General features: G+C 40.4%; 1 protein-coding gene across 1 annotated transcript; it reads left to right on the forward strand.

The window, feature by feature from the left end:
• Positions 1–87: 87 nt before the first annotated feature.
• On the forward strand, positions 88–20,531 carry cdc123 (cell division cycle 123 homolog (S. cerevisiae)). Its single transcript, XM_061714312.1, has 13 exons — positions 88–194; positions 437–508; positions 2,695–2,767; positions 6,648–6,680; positions 8,592–8,687; positions 8,822–8,928; positions 10,074–10,125; positions 11,333–11,408; positions 13,708–13,830; positions 14,068–14,096; positions 14,188–14,295; positions 14,408–14,545; positions 20,107–20,531. Exons 1-13 carry the CDS (start codon positions 121–123, stop codon positions 20,167–20,169), a joined length of 1,044 nt encoding a protein of 347 aa, XP_061570296.1. The 5' UTR covers positions 88–120; the 3' UTR covers positions 20,170–20,531.
• Positions 20,532–21,668: the final 1,137 nt, after the last annotated feature.

Below are 21,668 nucleotides of genomic sequence, written 5' to 3' on the forward strand. Positions count from 1 at the left end.
AATAAAAAACATAATATGAATGAAAACCTATTTACTTGAGGCGCTGTATTAAAATCGAAACATGTAGAGATTCGGAAGATATTAACCGACGGACACATTTCCTTCTCAGGATATTGCAGCATGAAGAAGGAGCAAGTTGCCAACTGTCAGTTCTCCGTTTGGTATCCCATATTCAAGAAACATACGATCAAAAGGTACACTGCCGCCGTTTCTAGTAAATCTCCACGAGTATTTGTTCATCGTTGTTGCTGTTACACGGAGAGCAGTTAGCAGTTAGCTTTAGCTACCAGACAGAAACCACATCTGCTGTTCTGAGACTCTTTATGCATCAATGCATCTTTATTAAAGAGCTTCTTCCAGTCCTGCCTATCTGCTGGCTTTACGTTGTTGTGGTGTATTTGTTTTCATGAGTATTGTCATTTGTTCCGTTTTCCAGCCTGATTCTTCCACTGCCTCAGAATGTAATTGATTATTTATTGGACGATGGCACCCTGGTAGTCTCTGGGAGGTAAGAAACAAGAAACACACTCATCCTCTGGTGAGCAGCGACATATAACTCACATGCCATTATTTATCTGACAAATATGAAACCAATAAGACACAAAATCGTGTGGGCAATACTAGGTACCCCCTAGATATGAATTGATTACCAGCAGGTCTGTAGACCTCTATAAAATAAGGCAGGACCATTCAGTTTGTTAAAAGAATGATAAGGAATAAAATAAGTAATAATCTTCGTGAAACAACTGTTTGCTGTGCATAAATCTGGAACAGGTTCGATAACTATTTCCAATTTGGTGTTTGGCTTTTAAGAGTGAGAAAAAGTATGTTGCCAGAAGGATGGTTTTTCTGTCTTTAAAGGACATCCCAGAGCTCTAGAGCAAAGTTCTGTGGACAGATGAGGTCCGGATGGAGTTATTTGGTCTTGATGCCCAGTCCCATATTTGGAGCGAACTAAATACAGCATTTTAGATGAAACATGTCATACCTACTGTTAAAGGGAAAGTTTCGTTTTTTACAACCTGGAGCTTATTTCTGGCATTTTTTATGGTCGTATACTCACCCCGACAATTTTGGTGTCATTTGGAGTCCTTCGGAAGATATTAGGAGTTTTGTGCGAGCCGCTTATCCTTATAATGGTAGCGAACGGGGCACAGCGGGACACAGACGATGCAGCGTCTAAATAACACATGATTGCCGCGAAACTCGTTCATTTCTTTTGCCCACTCTTGCTACATCTTAGTCCCCAGGTTTTTATTCAGTTAAACCCATAATAACTCACTAACAACAAGGAAATCAGTTTGTAAACAAGACCTCTGACCTGCATGACGTCATCTCTGTGCGTGCATCCCGGACAGACGAAACGGTACTAAACGGTAAGGACGTCCATCATATTCAAAGTCGTCGTCCACAACCTCAGAATTTGACAAATATTCAGACATGTTCCAAATAACTAACAGTAAACTAACAGTAGCGAACTCCAGCTGTACACGGAGCTGTGTCGACAACACAGTTTAAATCTAAAATCCAAGCACCACAACAGCTACCTTTTCCTCATGGAATCTAGAAGGGAGATGGCAGAAGGTACAAAAGAATGTTTATATCTGTTAGTTTTGACAAGTGGAAGTCTGAGCAATGTACCCGATGGGAGAAACTGAAACTCTTGGTGTAGAGGATGGAACCGTCCGATAGGATAGTTTTTGCTTTCCTATAAAGCTGTTTTGTAATACAGGTCCTGTAGAGTCACCTGAGCAGAGCCAATTATTTTACTACCGACATTAACCACCTCGGTAAGAACAGTTTTCTGCTTTACCCTAAGTGATGAAAACCAACAAATGAAAGAAAAAGTTAATACAGACTCAATGAAAGAGCGATAGAACATGGACATCAAGGATGGATTAACATGAAATTTGGACAGTTTTCTAAGACAGTACAGACGCTGTTGACTTTACTTGTAAATTAAGTTGGTGTTACTCGCAAATGTCAGTTTATTGTAGGGCTGTGCGATTAATCGATTTTAAATCTAAATCGGATTTATTAATCAAGACGATGTTGAAAAAAGGAAAATCAGAAAATCGATTTTCCTTTTTTTGCAGCTGGCTCCATTACAGACGGAGCTCATCCAGTCATCTTTGTTTGGTCAAGAAAATTGTAAATGTTGTCACTTTACTAAACTCAAGGAGGATTTACAGTATATTTCAATTGCACTTCATTCCCAATAGGGAAATTTGTTTGCTATTTTTCTTTAAAAATAAAGATAAAATATTTGAAACAATTTATTCCATTGTCTTTTGTAGTTTTACCCAAAAAAATCGAAATCGAAAATCGGGTTTTCAGAGAAAAAAATCTGGATTTTGTTTTTGTCCAAAATCGCCCAGCCCTAGTTTATTGTCTATTATAGTTCCCAGATACTTATAGGACTCTACAATTTCTACATCTTGTCCGTCAATCACTGTCCTATCCGGAGAGGGCTGAGAACGTCTAAAATCAATACACATGTCTTTTGTCTTTGATACATTAAGAGATAAAAAAGAAAAAAAAAAGAATCCTGGCACCATTTAAGGTTGTGCTTGTGATTTTCATTATGTTTATACACACAAACACACTAGCTTCTGCACGTGGTTGTATTGTGGAGATCAGGTGTTGACAGTTTAAACTCCGAAGGAGTAAGTTGCTCTTAAACCTCTCCTCCAGTTGTTGCAGTTTCCCGAACGCACCAGCGGCACACACCAACAACAGTGGATCGGAGGAAGAGGAAGATGTTCAGGTGAGATGGCACTTTCACCGGAGCTGCAATCTTATCATCTCTAATGTTCCTCTTCTAGGGGATGTGTAGTAAGTTGACGTTGCACACGTCTACTGTCACGGGAATGAAATATTTCATCTTGTGAAGTTAAGTCTTTGAGATTCACACAACGCCGAGATTTTCCACTAAAATAAAGCTGATCCATGATGGCTGAACAGATCTGACTCAACAATGAAATTATTATTTCTTTGTGATCTATTCAGATTTGTTACAGTGCAAGGCACAAAAGAGCGCGTGCAGCAGAAATCTCTTGTAGGATCAGAAGTCCACGAGGCAGCAAAACAGGGATGAAAGAAACAAGAAAAAAATGGACTAATATACAAAGTTTACATCTTGGCTTTTTAATCATATAACTGTGATTATATCAATATTGTATACAAAACTCAAACATCTAGGAGTCGACTGTCTGAAGCCGTTATCAAGATAAATAAAACTGCAGTGGCTTCTGAAAATATTCATCCCTTTTGGCGTTTTTGCTGTTTGGTCTTTATACAACCTGGAAGTAAAATCATTTTTGAAGGGAACTTTCAACAGTTCCAACAAATCCAATATGAAAAGGAAAACCTTAGTGTCCATTTACAGCTGCTAGCCTTGTGAGTCTTAAACATTTTTGCCCCTCACGCCAGACAAACGGACAAGATCAGCTGGTGTTTGGTTGTCTTAAAGTCCGACCACGATTGTCTTTTTCACATGATCCAAATCGTTGCACTTCCTCTGTTTATAAGCTGGAGATAAAAACCAGAAGAGCTCCTGAAGCTGTGTGATCTCCAGCTGTGCAAACAGCTGACTGAGGGTTAAAATAGAAACTACAGGATTTGAATGTTTAACTATCGCCCTGTAAACCAGACCAGGGTCACTTTAGCAGTATTAAGGCTCATCGCGATGCTCAACAAGCTCAGCAGTGGACAATTTCCAGACCCTACCCATGAACACATTACACAGCATGATGCTGCAACCATCGCCCTTCATCACATTATTGTGATGTAACTATTTAATCTCATTTAACCAAACTGCCTTCGTCTACAAGTCTCTGATAGCTTTTATCAAACTATACGTCAAACTCATCTTTGTGGAGTCTGAGGGGACGTATGGGCGTTTCTGTATGGTCAACTTATTTTTCAATTCAATTCAATTTCATTATTTATGTAACGTCTATTACTACATAAGTTGTCTCTAGGATCTTTCCAGAGACCCAGAACATGACCCCCAAGGAATTATTACATAACATAAACAATGGCAGGTAAATACTCCCCGAGTGGGAGAAAAACCTTAAGACAAACAGTGGCAAGGAACCAACAAACTACAAGGACAATGGAGAACAATGACGATACTTGTGAGATACTTCTAATGGATAAATGAGAAAGGAAGGAGAAGGAGGGGTGATGGGCACTGCTCACTGCAGCGTAGGTCTATAGTAGCGTATTTATCTCTGATTAAAGTCTTCCTTGGCTCGCCTGAGGGTTTTGTTGATCTGAAGTTTCTTTTGGTGCAGTATCCCATATAAATATACCATAAAATGAGATCATGTGACACTTTAGTAAAGTCCATCTGTCTTTTATTTAGGTAATAACATGAATTCTGAGGGTGACATAACTTATACCTTAAACACAAGACTTTTAAACTCTTTGTTCCTGCTTTTTCTTTGAAAACGGTACACTATTCAGTGTTTCCTCTAGGAATTTTTTCAGCAGTGGGGGCATGCTTCCCGGGGGGGCGGCGGCGGCGTTGACTAGGCCCGGCCCAAAGCAATCGGCGCGTGGAAACTCAACAACAATAACGCCTGGCATGAGTGTCACAATACTTAATTGTGGCTCATGATACTATACCATCCAAATTATAGCAATAGCACTGATTTGACTAGATGTGTTAAGAGCACAGTATTCTAGTTTAACTTGAATACTCTCACATAGAAATTAAGGTCTCACTGCAGTCCCTCTGGTTGAACCAATACAAAACAGGTATCTGAAATACACAACACTGTATGAGTTATGATAAATCACAATGTAAAGAGGGTGTAAATACACAGTTTAACTTGAATACTCACATAGAAATGAAGGTTGAATGTTAACCTAAAAAAACAAACCAGCAATGCCATTTTTCTCAATGTTTAGGGATAAGGAGTTTCTTCAACAGGTCACTTTTTTCTGCAACTCTGTCATTGTCAAGGGACATGAGGATCTTTCTCTGTGGTCATAAGCATGAATGCTTCCAGGTGTTCTTGTGACTGTGTGCTCCCCCCTCACAAAAGAAAAACAGAGAAACATATTTTCTCATCAACAAATTTAATTGTCTGAAAGATGGTTCAAATGTTATTACATTGACCGAAAAATGTTATTTTTTTTTACTTGGAAAATTTTAAATATGTTTTGTTGGTGAGAAAATATGTTTCTCTATTTTTCTTATTTTTGTGAGGGGGATATATATTGTTTTTAGGCACTACCTTGTTCTCTATAGCTGATATAACATGAATTACTCCTATGTGGGATCAATAAAGTTCTTATTTTTGCCATCTGAGAAAATTAAATATATTATATTTGGTGCCTAACTGTTTCCAACAATTTTTTTTCATGTGGGAAGTCAGGATGACATTCCCATGTGCACCTTTCCAAAAAGACACATGTTTACAGCACCAATAATTTCTGTATTAATTGTGATTTTTGATCGATTTCTTTTTATGTTTTGAAGATAATTTTAAAAATAAAACCGGGTTAAACTTTAGCCAAAACGAGGCGTAGTTTAATAGAAAAACACAGAAAAACTCCCACAGGGAACTCAGAACTTCTTACAAATAACTTAAAAAGCACAGAGAGGAAAAAAAAAACACAAGCAAACTAACAAACAAAGCAACAAGCTTAGAGTTAAGAAAACGAACCAGCAATGCCGATGAACAACTCGCAGCCGCTCCTTAACTTTTCCTCCCGGGCTGCAGGTGGTTTAAGGATGATTTATGGTTCCGCGTTAAATCGACGCAGAGCCTACGGCGTAGGTTACGCGGAGACGCGCCCGTACGTTGCGCGTCGCCGCTTAACCTACGGCGTAGGTCTGCGTCGATTTAACGCGGAACCATAAATTAGGCTTCACAGCGCGACTCACTGTCCGCCGCGCAGCTCCTCGCCCCGCCTGGCCGAGCCCTAACACTGTGGCCGGCCGCCATCCGTCCTGGAGTACTGGCCGTTCTGTGATTCTCTAGATCACACAGATGGCCATTCTGCCCCTAATAAGTCTACCTTTTCTCCGGTAGTTCGCTGCCTTTTTTTCTTACGGCGACTTCTCCTTTATTTTTTTCTTACGACGACTCTGACTCTGACTCTGACCTGGTGCCTAACGTGATGTCACTTTAGGCCGCGCTCTCGCGAGTAATTAACTCCAATAGGATCCCCCAAACACCCCACTCCCTCCCTCCCCTCCCCTCCCCCCACCGTTGCGCTCATCATCACACAGGCTGTGCTGTGAAGGTGGAGAGATGCGGCGATGGTGCATTTGCAAAAAAAAAAAAAAAAAAAAATTATAATAAAAAAAATTTTTCAGGCGTGGCGGCTATGATTTAGCAGTGGCGGACCGCCACTGCTAAATGAATGTAGAGGAAACACTGCTATTACAGTATAAAGTGTGCCTTGATTTTGTACTGTACAAATAGTGTCGATAAAAAATGTATTACCAGAAATAACTCTTCAAACCAAAGTCTACTGAAATGTGACAACATACACCATGAGTGTGTATGTACAACTAATTATATATATATATTAGATTGGATAAAGTATTTCTGAACTAATTTGAATACACTCTGATTAAATGTTTATTTTCCTTCTTTAATCCTGTTTCCGTCACTGCTGCCCTCTAGTGGTCAGATGATGAAACCACCACAACAGTCACTGTAAGTATGTTCAACCGTCTAAGTTAGTTCCCTCTGTCTTTGTATGTTTTGTTTTTATTTCTAAATGTATGCCTTTTAAAGACGGTTGTAAGCCAATATCTACACCGCGTGGCCAAAAAATGTCTCTCATTAATATTTAATGGTCAATCTTTAGCTTTGATTACAGCAAACATTCACCGTGACATTGTTTTGATGAGCGTATGCTGTGCCACAACATTTATTTCTAATCAGATTGGTCTTAACTTTAGACTGCTGGTAAAAATCTTCTCCAGCATAACTCAAATACTCTCAATTCAATTCAATTTTATTTATATAGCATCTATTACAACAGAAGTTGTCTCTATGATCTTTCCAGAGACCCAGAACATGAACATGACCCCCCGAGCAAATATTACATAAACATAACATAAACAATGGCAGGTAAAAACTCCCCTAGTGGGAGAAAAACCTTAAGACAAACAGAACATAAGACATCCATTTGTGAAATGGATGTCTCATGCTCCATAAATTACAGAACATGAATTGATGTAATAATTATGTAATCCATTATGTTCAGGGAGTCCCCTTATTGGTAGACAATGAACTGAATCCTGATCTGATCAAACAACACAACCCCATCATGATCATGATGCTACCACCGCATGTTTGGACAGTAGACACTGTACCAGGTTTTTTACCCTGAAACATCAGTCACTCTGGAACTGGGTCCAATCTGGACTCGTCAGATGATGAATATTACCCCGTTAGCCTCAGTGACAAGTGGTCTTTTGTTTAGCTCCAACAGTTTGAGTTATCTTCACATTGTGTGTGTGTGTGGGGGAGTTCATCTACTTCACCCGTTAAACAATACTATGTGTTAGAGTTAAAACATTTTAAACACTGAAGTAGGGATGGGCGGTATGGACTAAAAAATGTATCACGATAATTTCTGGCATTTATCCCGATAACGATAAAAATGACGATTTAAAAAAAAAAATACCAATTCAACTCCATCTTTGTAACTATAAATCTATCTCGCTCTCAGATCCGCCATGTTTGTTACACAAAAACGTATCAACGGGAATTTATCTTTCTTTCTTTCTTTCTTTCTTTCTTTCTTTCTTTCTTTCTTTCTTTCTTTCTTTCTTTCTTTCTTTCTTTCTTTCTTTCTTTCTTTCTTTCTTTCTTTCTTTCTTTCTTTCTTTCTTTCTTTCTTTCTTTCTTTCTTTTTCTTTCAGGCTCATTTCCTTCCTTCCTTCCTTCCGTCCTTATTTTTTCCCTTCTTTCCTCCTGCTCTCTCCTTCCTTCCTTCCTTCCTTCCTTCCTTCCTTCCTTCCTTCCTTCCTTCCTTCCTTCCTTCCTTCACATACGTTCTGCGTCAATTTAACGCAGAACTATAAATCCGACTTTACACAAAAACGTCATCAACGGGAATTTATTGTTTTTACCGCGAGATGAAACATTCTTATCGTGGGAAATTTTTTTGACGGTACATTGTGAACGGTAAAATATTGCCCATTCCTACACTGAAGTGGCCTTTCAGTCTCGCTCATGTAGGATTTTCACCAGGATGGACGGTTCTTACCTCAGTTTCTACTATCTTATCTATGATCTTATTCACTCCATTCAGAGCAATTATTCATCTTGTCTGAAATACAGGTGCATGTTTTCCATGATCCCAGGATGTGTTTAGGGAATGAGAAGTTTTTCACTGCTTAATCACTTGTCGGCCTCTGAAAGACGCCAAGAAGGCAGTACTTCTCCAGCTGGAGGCTCTTAACTATTTGTACAAGTGCTGATAGTCCAGGCAGAGCTTTTTATTGCTCTGTTACACAGTTCTTGTGTGTCTAATTAGCTGTGTGGCATCCGTCTCGTTTAATAACGCTGCTATTATGGCTGATTATTTTTACGATGTGGGTTTGTTCCTGTTAGGCTCCTGAGTTCCCAGAATTCACCTCCAAAGTGCTGGAGGCCATAAACGCCTTGGGTGGGAGCGTCTTCCCCAAACTCAACTGGAGTGCTCCTCGGGTAAAACACAGCACGCACAAACAAACAAATCAATATGTTTCTAGCGTTGGGCTTCAGTTGAAGGTTGCAGAGAGAGAACTTGATTAAGAAGCGTGTGTGTGTGTGTGTGTGTGTGTGTGTGTTTTCTCCCGCAGGATGCGAATTGGATCGCCCTGAACAGCTCTCTGCAGTGTTTCAGCCTCAGCGACGTATTTCTGCTCTTCAAAAGCTCCGACTTCGTCACTCACGACCTCACACAACCGTAAGCCCGGCCCACTGTCCCACCAGTACACTCACATCCAAACCCAGCGCTAGTGCTGGGCGGTATACCGGTTCATACCGAATACCGGTGTTTATTTTTCTTATGATATTAATTTTTCATATACCATAATACCGGTGAGTAGCGCCGCTGGACACTGTTTGTGAGGGGACTGTTTAGCAGTAGTGATGCACCGATTGTTCAGTAACCAAAATTGTTCGGCCGAAAATGGCAAAAAAAACACTTTCGGTGTTCGGTGGAATAAGTGGGGAAAAAAACTGAACAATTAATAACGGCGTTGTAGGTTGTAATATAAGGAAATAGACTGGCCGCTCCCGTACCGGTTACGCACCACAAACATAAATCGTTGGCCAACCAAAAAGTAACCACATAAGAATTTTACCTAACATTCACCAGGAGGTGGAACCAAAACAACATAATGCTGGGAAATTAAAAAAATTTTCAGTTTTTTATGTTCAATAAATATTTTCTACCTTGTAATTTTGTAAAAGATTTTTTTCTTTGAAAAGCATGCCTAAATCAAATTTATTTGATTTATGCAATGGTGAAAAAATTGGCAAAATAAATTAGAATCGCCACCTCATTGTAAACGGCATCATTTTGTGAGGCCATGCAAACCTGTATTTATACTAGGGTGCACATTAATATTTTTCCTCCTCATGACAGTAAAATAGGCCATTCTAAGCCAATTTACTGCAGCAATTCCTTTCCAAATCATTAGAAAATGTGGTTAACACCCAGTTGTGCACGAAAAAAAAAAATGCCGTGATATACCGTGAAACCGATATAATTTTGAAAAATACATATATATATATATATATATATATATATACATTTTTGGTCATACCGCCCAGCACTACCCAGCGCCTACACTGCTTTTAGCTGATGATTAGTTTAAAATGCATGGATGGAAAAAAAAAAAAGAAGTGTGTGAACTGACTGGAATCAACTGTGAAGGAGAAGCTACTGGGGCAGTTTTAGCAGTACAGTGATTTATAGCTGAGTAAGAACTAGGAGTGTGTGTGTGTGTGCGTGTATGTGCCAAGAAAACATTGCTGTGTATTTCTGCATTAAACATAAAACTAGATGAAACGTTGACTCATCTACCTGCTTTTCCTTTGCTGCAGATTCCTGCAGTGCAGCGACCAAGACTCTCCAGATCCACTCATCAATTATGAGGTACTTCCTGCTTCACACAGAAACCTGTACACATTCTGACACGGAAGCAGCTTGTCTGTCTCTTTAAATCTCCACATAGTCTATTTCAGACGTATATTTTGAGTCTAGTTAAATTTTAAAGGGACACTAAGCAGAATGTCTGTAAAATGGATCATCACATCTATCTGGACTAAACTAAGGTTATTTATCTAAAGCAGGGGTCGGCAACCCAAAATGATGAAAGAGCCATATTGGACCAAAAACACAAAAAAGAAATACGTCTGGAGCCGCAAAAAATGAAAAGTCTTGTATAAACCTTAGAATGAAGGTAGCATACTAATGTCTTTCCACATGACTCTTTTTGTTACGCAAATCTATGGGCCAGGCAGGAGAAAAATAAAAATAATATTTTAGAGGAGGAAGTTTTTTTTTTCATTATGCACTTCGAGAAAAAGTCCAAATGTCGAGAAAAAAGTCAACATTTCGAGAAAAAAGTCGAAATGTCAAGATTATTGTTGAAATACAATCTTGAGAAAAAAGTCAAAATTTCAAGAAAAAAGTGGAAATGTTGAGAAAAAAGTCGAAATGTCGAGAAAAAAGTCAAAATTTCGAGAAAAAAGTCGAAATGTCCAAATTATTGTTGAAGTACAATCTGGAGAAAAAAGTCGAAATGTCGAGGAAAAAAGTCCAGATTTAGAGAAAAAAGTCGGAATGTCGAGAAAAAAGTCGAAATGTTGAGATTAAAAAGGAAAGGGAAAAAAGGAAAAAAAAAGAAGAAAAAAGAAAAAAAGAAGGAAAAAAAGAAAAAAAAGGTCAAACATTTTTAAAAAAGCCACTAGGGCGGCGCTAGAGAGCCGCATGCGGCTCTAGAGCCGCGGGTTGCCGATCCCTGATCTAAAGCAAGAGTTTCAAGCCTGTAAATAAACTGGGATCTTATCTGGACAATATCAGGGGAAGTGTGTAAGGTTTACCAAACAAAAAAATGGTTGCTGTTTATCTCAGTCTAGATGTCTGCAGTGAAGTGATGTTGAAGTTCTGACTCTTTACTTCCAAACTACTTTGAATGTAGCCATCCGCTGCAGTGAGGTGGACGAAAGCCACGTTTAAAAGCGCTAACTGCTTCGTGTGCCTGATGAATGCCACCAGGGCTGCCAAACTCACTATGAAAATGACACTTCACAAACTGGCGCTCAGGATTGTAACTGGGAATGTCGTCTTCTGTCCTCAGCTGGTCTTGAGGAAGTGGAGCGAGCTGATCCCCGGTGGGGAGTTTCGTTGTTTCGTCAAAGAGAACAAGCTCATCGGTGAGAACTTTCCGCTCTTTATCAGCAGGTTCTGAGCAGGCTTTGACCACATCCGCTCCTCACGGGTTCCATCTTGAAATGCAGCCGTTCTGTGTCCATGTGAGCGCTTCACCGCTGGTCCAATCTCCTTTGGCCCTTTTGCACTAGTACCACCTCAGCTCGGTTCTACCCGTTTTGCGCTTTTGCATTAGGGCTGAGACGAGTAGAGCCGCTCCAAGCCGATACATTTTTCTGTAACCATTCGAGCGAGGATCTATGCGGGCTGAGCAGGGACTATTTCTGACGTCATCACCCTCCTCGCCATTGATTGGTCGGGGGGCGGGGCCGTCAAACGTTTGAATCAGGAAGCGGGAGTCAGCGCAAGGCAACTCGCGGCTCGCTGCGATTTTATTATACAGCACAAACGTCTGTTTGGTGATCCAACTCTGAGGTGCAGATGTTCATAAACCTGGTGACTGTCGAGAAAATTAAAAAAGCGATGTAGACGGGCTGTTTTTTTCTCAGCCGCTCGCGGCTCCAGCTGATTTCTCATCTGCGCCGACACAAACAAAGGTGCTGCGCAATCGAGTACGTCACAGCAGCTTCACCCCAACCTACCCACTTCTCACCTGGCTGTGGAAAAACACACGGGTGGAGCCGCGTCGAGCCGTGCCGCGCCGCGCCGGGCTGAAGCGAGACTAGTGGAAAAGTGCCAAAACTGACCCCTCGTGTGTGAGGGAACAGTCTGTAGGGAACGTTTTTCATGGCAACTGGCTCCTATAAAGACTGTCCTCCTGTGAATGCTGGGAGACTTGGGCTGCCTAACAAAGCCAGCAGGAGTTGCTGCTCCGTCTCTACGTTGTTAGTCCGTTTACAGCAGTTGGTAATCCACCGTAAAAGCAGCTGCGCTATGGCAGCTCTGGGAAGCTGCTGTCACAGCCTCCGCTGGAGAGGTCTATTTACAGGAGGTAGAAATATACAGGTGGTTTTTTGTTGCCTACTGCAGATTATTTAGTTGTTTGCATGCTACATACTACATACTGCATGCTACCTACTGCATACTACATACTGCATACTGGATACTACATAATACATACTAAATACTGTATATTACATACTGCATATTGTATATTACATACTGCATACTGGATACTACATAATACATACTAAATACTGTATCTTACATACTGCCTATTACATAGTGCATACTGTATACCACATACAACATACCGTATATTGCATACTACATACGGCAAACTGCATACTGGATACTACATACTACATACTAAATACTGTATATTACATATTGCATACTACATACTGCTTACTGGATAATACATAATACATACTGAATACTGTATATTACATACATGACTGTCTCAGAAAATTAGAATATTGTGATTTTCTGTAATGCAATTAAAAAAAACTAAAATGTCATACAATATTGCAAGCCTTTTATTATTTTAATATTTCTGATCATGGCTTACAGCTTAAGAAAACTCAAATATCCTATCTCAAAAATTAGAATATTCTGGGAATGTTAATCTTAAACTGTAAACCATAATCAGCAATATTAAAATAATAAAAGGCTTGCAATATTTCGGTTGATTTGTAATGAATCCAGAATGTATGACATTTTTGTTTTTTTAATTGCATTAAAGAAAATAAAGAACTTTATCACAATATTCTAACTTTCTGAGACAGTCCTGTACTACATACTGCATACTGCATACACCATACTGCATACTGCCTATTACATACTAAATACTGCATACTGTATATAACATACTGCACACTACATACTACATACTGTATATAACATACTGCATACTACATAATGCATACTATATAATGCATACTGCATACGACATTTTGGCAAAACATAGCTGTTGTGTACACTCCCGTTTTATATTCTTTGCTGTTGTCCTCCTGGAAATCTTCATGTTATCTTGTTATGCAAGTTATTATATGCAATCAGAATCAGTCCAGTTGGTTTCAGCGGGTCAGAGCCTTCAGGGAATAGGAATCGGGAAAGTAATCGGCAGCCGGTGCAGCGTAGTGACCCAGAAGAGCAAACAGAGAAACAAATCTGTCACTACGTTATCGTAACAATCGTCTGTCCACACTAGACCCCAACTCCAGCATATGCACGTTGAAACGGCATCTTCTGGAGATGTTAAAAACATTTCCAAGGATCTTGTTGGAGTAGCGTGCAGGCCGGATGTGAAGTGAAGACGCCTCGGTCTGCGAATGTTGAGGAACTACATTCAGCACCAGATTTGTGGTCCTTTAAGACGTCTCACGCCATGTTTGTCTCCAGCCATCTCCCAGAGAGACTACACCCAGTACTACCAGCACATCCTGAAGCAGGAGGAGCACATCCGCCAGGCCGTGCAGGAGTTCTTCAGCCAGCACATCCAGTACAAGTTCCCGGATGAAGACTGTGAGCATCACTGCTTCTTGTTTACTCCCCTCTTTTTTTGTGTGTGTGTGAAGAGTCATTAAATATTTACTGTTAAAAATGAGCTAATTTAGCGACGCAGGCAGAGATTAATGAAGGCAGGTTTTGCTGGATTGGGTTTTTAATGTTTAATTTCTAGTTTCATTAAAACTTTGTTGGAGTTTTTCGTGGCGTTGACGGATACTCTGCTTTTCTTTCTTTTTTTTTCCTGCTTTGCAGTCGTGTTTGACGTCTACAGAGACAGCCAGGTAAGTCGTCACCGAATCCGTTCACGGTGAGATTGCAGAAAAGCGCTTCCCGAGCTGCGCTGACGGGCCGTGCGTTCCCCGTGTTTTGCAGGGACGGGTCTGGCTCATCGACCTGAACCCCTTCGGCGAGGTCACGGACTCGCTGCTGTTCAGCTGGGACGAGCTGCTGTCAGGTGGAGAAATCACCCGGGACCATCAGGTCAGCAGCACCTCAATTAACCTCTTTTCCAACACGCTTTCTTCATTTCTTTTTTCTTCCCTTCCCCTCCGGGACCTCGGCAAAGTCTCTGATTACCTCTGCTCCCGTGTAGGACGGCCCGTCTTTCCGCTACACCACCAGCGAGGTGACGGTGCAGCCCAGTCCCTGTCTGAGCTACAGAATCCCGCGCGACTTTGTGGACCTCTCCACCGGAGAAGACGCCTTCAAGCTCATCGACTTCCTCAAGCTGGTGGGTAGTTCACACGGTCAGCCGATCAGCAGTTATTGATCTGAACCGGGCCTCCGAGTTAGGGATGGGCGGTATGGACTAAAAAATGTATCACGATAATTTCTGGCATTTATCCTGATAACGATAAAAAAAAATACCAATACAAAAAGTGTCAACAGGAATCTTTCTTTCTTTCTTTCTTTCTTTCTTTCTTTCTTTCTTTCTTTCTTTCTTTCTTTCTTTCTTTCTTTCTTTCTTTCTTTCTTTCTTTCTTTCTTTCTTTCTTTCAGGCTCATTTCTTTCTTTCTTTCTTTCAGGCTCATTTCTTTCTTTCTTTCTTTCTTTCTTTCTTTCTTTCAGGCTCCTTTCTTTCTTTCTTTCTTTCTTTCTTTCAGGCTCATTTCTTTCTTTCAGGCTCATTTCTTTCTTTCTTTCAGGCTCATTTCTTTCTTTCTTTCAGGCTCATTTCTTTCTTTCAGGCTCATTTCTTTCTTTCTTTCTTTCTTTCTTTCAGGCTCATTTCTTTCTTTCTTTCTTTCTTTCTTTCAGGCTCATTTCTTTCTTTCAGGCTCATTTCTTTCTTTCTTTCAGGCTCATTTCTTTCTTTCTTTCAGGCTCATTTCTTTCTTTCAGGCTCATTTCTTTCTTTCTTTCTTTCTTTCTTTCAGGCTCATTTCTTTCTTTCTTTCTTTCTTTCTTTCAGGCTCATTTCTTTCTTTCAGGCTCATTTCTTTCTTTCTTTCAGGCTCATTTCTTTCTTTCTTTCAGGCTCATTTCTTTCTTTCAGGCTCATTTCTTTCTTTCTTTCAGGCTCATTTCTTTCTTTCTTTCTTTCTTTCTTTCTTTCTTTCTTTCTTTCTTTCTTTCTTTCTTTCAGGCTCATTTCTTTCTTTCTTTCTTTCTTTCAGGCTCATTTCTTTCTCTCTTTCTGGCTCATTTCTTCCTTCCTTCCTTTCTTTCTTCCTTCCCTCCTTTCTTTCTTTCTTTCAGGCTCATTTCTTTCTTTCTTTCTGGCTCATTTCTTCCTTCCTTCCATCCTTTCTTCCTTCCCTCCTTTCTTTCTTTCTTTCAGGCTCATTTCTTTCTTTCTTTCTTTTCTTTCAGGCTCATTTCTTTCTTTCTTTCTTTCTTTCTTTCTTTCTTTCTGGCTCATTTCTTTCTTTCTTTCTTTCTTTCTTTCTGGCTCATTTCTTTCTTTCTGGCTCATTTCTTTCTTTCTTTCTCATTTCCTCAATTTATCATTTTTACCGTGGGCAATTTTTTTGACGATATATCGTGAACGGTAAAATATCGCCCATTCCTACTCCGACTACCTCAAACCACATGCAGGGTGCAGGGCTGAGGAGGACCAGTACTAACAGTGTTTTGGGGGAAAGATTCTGTAGCAGAACCTGGTTCTGGTGGGAGAAGCGGCTCACAGCAGCAACTTCAAGGACCGAGCACGTCTGCTCACGTTATTTCCTCTTAAACAGATCATTAGCTGCTTCTGAAACACTTCCAGATGGGACGCAGTGAGCGCAGCGCTCTGCGCTTTACTGGTGTGAGAACCTGCTTCACTTGTATACTTTTATTTTTTCCCTGGATCATGTGATTATTCCAAGCAGTGCCCAGTTTTGTGTCTCTCTGCTCTCCGTCGGCGTGCAGCCGGAGCAGCTCCCGGGGGAACCGGAGCTCTGACATTCGAGGATGTCATGGACAGATTTAATAAAGTTAATTTCGTCCATGGCTTTAAAATTTAACTTGCTGATTCTTTTCGTCGGACAAGAATATTTAGGTTTTTAAATACCTGACATGTTCCGGCGATTACATCAGAGTCACCTTGACCCTGATGAAGGCGAGTTGAATTGGATATCACGGACACTTGTCTCCTCTTTGTCATCACAGGGATCTCACGTGGATCTCTCGGCGATTTGTCAGGAACAGTACAACATTAAACATAAATAAGAGGAACAAATTACCGATTAAAGGCGCATGAGGCTCATTTTAAGAAATGAGACTCTCTAGCGCCACCCTTCACCACGACGGCCGTTGGGGGTACTGCAGCCAACAGTGAAGCCGGCACGGGAGAACGGGGAGAACGCGCATGCAGCGTCATGTGACGTCACATCCGCAGGACAGCGCGGGAAATTTGGGACCGAATTGCAGCACATTTTGCAGCACACAGCCTGTTCAAGGCAAAGGAGAGATACACTAGAGGGCTCATTCGTTTTGGTTTGGAACGCTTCATCTGACATTATTACTAGAAAACTTAAAACGTATACGAATTTTTTTCATAAATCCTGCCTCAGTCCTGCCTCATGCTCCTTTAACAGTTAACAATTATTTTGAACTAACGTCAACAACCACATGGTCTGAGGCGTACCGGGAAACTAAATCCAAGAAATTACCACCTACTATTTACTTCTCCCACTGAGGGTAAAATTACTTTAACATCAAGGTGTAAGATGAGCTGTCAGGTTGGATTTCCACATCCTCAGTCCCCCCCCCCCCCAAGGTATGTTTTTCTCCTCGTCGGTTCAGGCTGATGACTGTTGACTGCACTGGACTTCTCTCATCCCAACCATGTTGCTCTGGGGCCGCCCCGTGTTATTGGTGCTAAAAGCGACCCAACGCTTCCCAGCACCTGGGCCGAGGAATCTAGCACAGCATTCTGTAGTCCAGGTCCTCAGGACCCGCTGCTCTGCATGTTCAGATGTTTCTGTGCTCCAGATCAACTTAGCTGGTCATCAGGCTGACTGTCATGATCTAAGGCAGGGAAGATCTGAAACTCATAACTGCAGGAAGTCAGCAGCAGAACAGGTGGTCAAGATGTGTGAGGAGAACTCCAGGTATCGGGAGGAAACACTTATAGAGCCTCTAAAACAAGCGTAATCAGAGAAACAAAGACTTTTGGTTTGCAAGCTGCACACATCTCTGGGTTTTTACTGTAACCACAGTGTAAACCGGCCCGCTGCATTCAGGGAAACTGGGTTAATACAGTTTTTAATCAGTATTATCGATCATCTGCACGTCACAGAGGCTCTGATGATTGTCATGGCATCGGCACATGTCGGACGCAGGCGACACGAATCGCGTGCAATTAAATCGCCGTCTTCATTAAACTGATGGCTTGGACTCTGTAATTTCACACTGATTGCTTTTGAGACTCGCTCAGTTTCAGCCGTAAAAACTACCGTTTTATGTTAATCTCCTAAGTCCTCCGTCATCAAGGCCTCTGTCCTGCTGGGACAGACCTCGTGTAGCGGAGAGCCGTCTGTAAGACATGCTGGGCTCGGGGGACGATTACAGCTCAGATTTGATGAATGTGTCCTTTGAAAACAAGATCCCTTCCTTTTAGTCCTTTTCTTCTTATAAAAACATAGTTTCATCATAGTAGATTGCAGTATTAAGTAAAAACAAACAAACGCATCCTTTTCAACTGGTTTTAATTATTTAACAAAAAAGGAAAAAAACTAAAAAATCAGATGGGCAATGCTAAGTACCCCCACGATCAGCATCTTAATTTGGAAGTCGTCATTTCCTGCATGACTTTCAGACTCACTGATGGTTCTGGAGGAATATTGGCCCAATCTTCAGCTCAACATTTCTTCAGTTCTCTGAGGTTTTTGGACAATCAGTTATGACTTTAAGCCAGGGGTGTCGAATGTGCAGCCCATGGGCCGCATGTGGCCCGAGAGAGGTTTTCATGCGGCCTGCGAGAAGTTTCCAACGCAAAAAACCGAAATGTTAGTTTACTAAAAAGGAAGGCATAAATAATTGCCATGAAACGCAGCATATCCGATAATATATTTCTTCTACAAATCCATCGTTATTCCACAAAGAGAGCAGTTTTCAAAATTTTTTTTGTTTTCTAGAATGCATTTACCGATTTTATTTCTTTGTAGACGGTCGTTTATTTTTATTAACTATTATATATTTTTGCAGGAAAAATATCACTGCTAAAAAAGATGATAGAAGATATTTATTCGGAGAATTTCAACAAAAGTGACAAAGTAAAACGGTTAAAATTGGCGTAAATATCCGCGCCAATTTTTAAAAATAAATACACTTAATTGTACTGGAAAAATCTCTAAATCACAAAGAAACACTCTCGGATGTAATAAGAAAGATTTTGCTTTTAATTAAATTTCATATAAAAAATCGAAATATAAAAAAAACATACTTGTTTCTGTTTATCTTTGTAAAATGATATTAAAAGTATCTTACATAATTTGAAAAAAAAGAGAAATTTCAAGAAAAGATCCTGAGGAAATATATTTTACATAATTAGAGTGTAAACAAAGTGCACATTTCCTTTAAAATTAACTAAACTGATATTGGATTAGATAACAATAGTAAAAAAAAAGAATTAACAAAAACAGTGCGAAAATGTTTTTTCTATTTTGAGCGTGCGGCCCGCGCGAAAAAAATTGGTCAAATCCGGCCCACCAAGCAAAATGAGTTTGACACCCCTGCTTTAAGCCTTCCTCAGGTCCCAACACATTATTTCAGTCAGATTGAGTTCTGCTCCCCATCACTGTCCCGTTGCGTGACCCAGTTTCATTCACGCTTTAGCTGCCTGGTAGGAGGTCTCACATTCAATAAAACAGGTTTTTCCCAGCAGCACTTCCAGATAAACCGCAGTTGTTGCACAGCTGTCTTCTCCTAATAGTGCTTGAGCATGCGCAGTGAGGTTTAGTCCCACAACTTTGTCTTTCTCAATTCAAAACGGCAAACTCTTCTATTGCATCCGGTTATAATAAGAACCGCAACAATTAGGCAGCTAAGTTGTTAATCAAGCAGACCTCAGCGGACGCCCAGAAGATCCAGCTGCTTCTCTTTCTCTAATATTGGTAGCAACAATTCTGTAAATCCATATTATTATGAACACGTCTACACCGTCCGTAACCAAACCTACGCCCATGGCCCGAGCTTTGCTCAGTCTGGTCTTTTAGTAAATCTGCAGATGCATCCACTCCCAGGAATGTTGGCAGCTGTCTTGAATTCTCTCCAATTGTGAATAATCTTTCTCACTGCAGAACACTGAAGTCTAAATGCTTAAAAATGCACATTACTTCTATAAGATCATTGCTTATTTCTTTCCCTCTTGGTATTGTTAACACACGTCTGGATGTTCCCGACCAGTAAAACGTTTTTTATAGCTAGATTAGCAGGACCTGGCTGTAATTTACCCTCTTAAATCATATGGCAGTAGTAAGGAGGTACTTAGTATTGCCCACATTATTATTTTAGTTTGTTTGTTTTTTCCCTTTTTAGCTTTATTGAGGTCCTATTTGCCTCATAGCAAGACTCTCATAAGATTTTCATGACGGTTTTTATTACACACATAAAAACCAAATAAAAAAATAGGCTTTATAGAGAGCCAGCTATATTTTGCACATGACTGTATAAAAAAAATTGCATAATCAAAAATCAGAACTCGTTTAGCCTGAATTTCTTACCAAAGTGGAGGAAAAGGAACAGAGCGATCTGTGTGGCTGTGCTGATCTCATAGATGCTTTATTATTTATCAACTTATTGATTTTCTTATATCCCTCTGAAGAAAAACATCTGCTCAAGTTTTCATTTCTCTTGTTCCACAGAAGAAAAGCCAACAGGAAGAATCTGAGGACGAGGAGGAGGAAGAGGAGACGGCTCCGCAGTGACGTCGCCGCCATCATCATCATCAGCTCTTCACATGTCTGCATGAAGTGACTCTTCACCGATCTGTCGTCGTTTTTCCCTTCTTTGAATGCTGTTTCCTTCCCGTCCTCTGAGCAGGTCGTCGTGTACCAGGCTTTTCTCCGCTGACACTCGTGTGTTTCTGACAGAACATGTTACATTAGTGGCCCGTGTAAAAACCCCTTCAAGGACGGCAACACCGACGTAGCGGCCGGAGTTTCTCATTTCAGTTTGTGAGGCGTGTGTTCACTAATACTGTACAGATCGCCTGCTTTTACTGTATACTTTGAATAAGAGTGTATAATAGTTGATGTCTCTGGAATAAAAAGGAACTCGGTAACCGGCACGGTGTCTTGTGTGTGTGTTTTCTCAGGCTGACAGATTCCTCTGATTAGCACTGAAAACCATTCCTCTGAGTCACCGGCGCTCCAGGCGTCTTTTCTAGCTTCCCACTCCCATAATGCCTCACTGTAGACATTTTACTCCATAGAAAAAGGAGGGGGGGAACCACCATTAAACTTCTTGTCATGTATTGACCGACTGTCAGCCCGCTGGGTGCAGTAGACTGGCACATTAGGAATTGATTGTGCTTTTACGCAACCGTTCTCATTACACAGGGAGGTAAATGAGCTGTTGTGTGAGGGCACGCTGCTGCACTTCATTTTCTGTTTTTTGCTGGATTGATGGGGCAATCACGTGGAGATGCAGCGAGCGAGTGTTACGGCTCCCAGGTGAAACCGCTGTGGACATGGCACCGTGTACGAGGCACAAATTGTGTGAATATTTGTCATTGATCATCATTTTGGAAATGGGAACCACAAGGATCGCCCCGCAGCCGAGGAAGAGCCTTTATTGCTGATATCTGTGCACCTTTTCTTGTTGCAAAGCAAATCCTCACTGGAGAATGTGTTTTATGTCTGACTTTCCACAGTGACTCTTGAGAAAATGCATTAAAATAAAAGGCTGGAGTTTCACTTTTATCAGCAACAGAAACTTTGGACACATGACTGTGGATTTATAAAGGAAATGTCTCTAAAGTAAACTCTGCCACTTTGAAATTACTTTTGCGCCGTTGAAATTTGACGCTTTGCCATACAGGACTGTCTCAGAAAATTAGAATAGTGTTAATTAGCTAATGCAAAAATGTCATACATTCTGGATTCATTAGAAATCAACTGAAATATTGTAAGCCTTTTATTATTTTAATATTGCTGATCATGGTTTATAGATTAAGAAAACTCAAATATCCTATTTAAAAAAATTTGAATATTCTGGGAATCTTAATCTTAAACTGTAAGTTATAATCAGCAATATTAAAATAATAAAAGGCTTGCAATATTTCAGTTGATTTGTAATGAATCCAGAATGTATGACATTTTTGTTTTTTTGAATTGCATTACAGAAAATAAAGAACTTTATCACAATATTCAAATTTTCTGAGACAGTCCTGTATAGTACCAGTCTAAAAATGTCTTCTTTTTTG

Source organism: Cololabis saira, chromosome 23, assembly GCF_033807715.1.
Source record: "Cololabis saira isolate AMF1-May2022 chromosome 23, fColSai1.1, whole genome shotgun sequence".
Taxonomy (NCBI): Eukaryota; Metazoa; Chordata; class Actinopteri; order Beloniformes; family Belonidae; genus Cololabis; species Cololabis saira.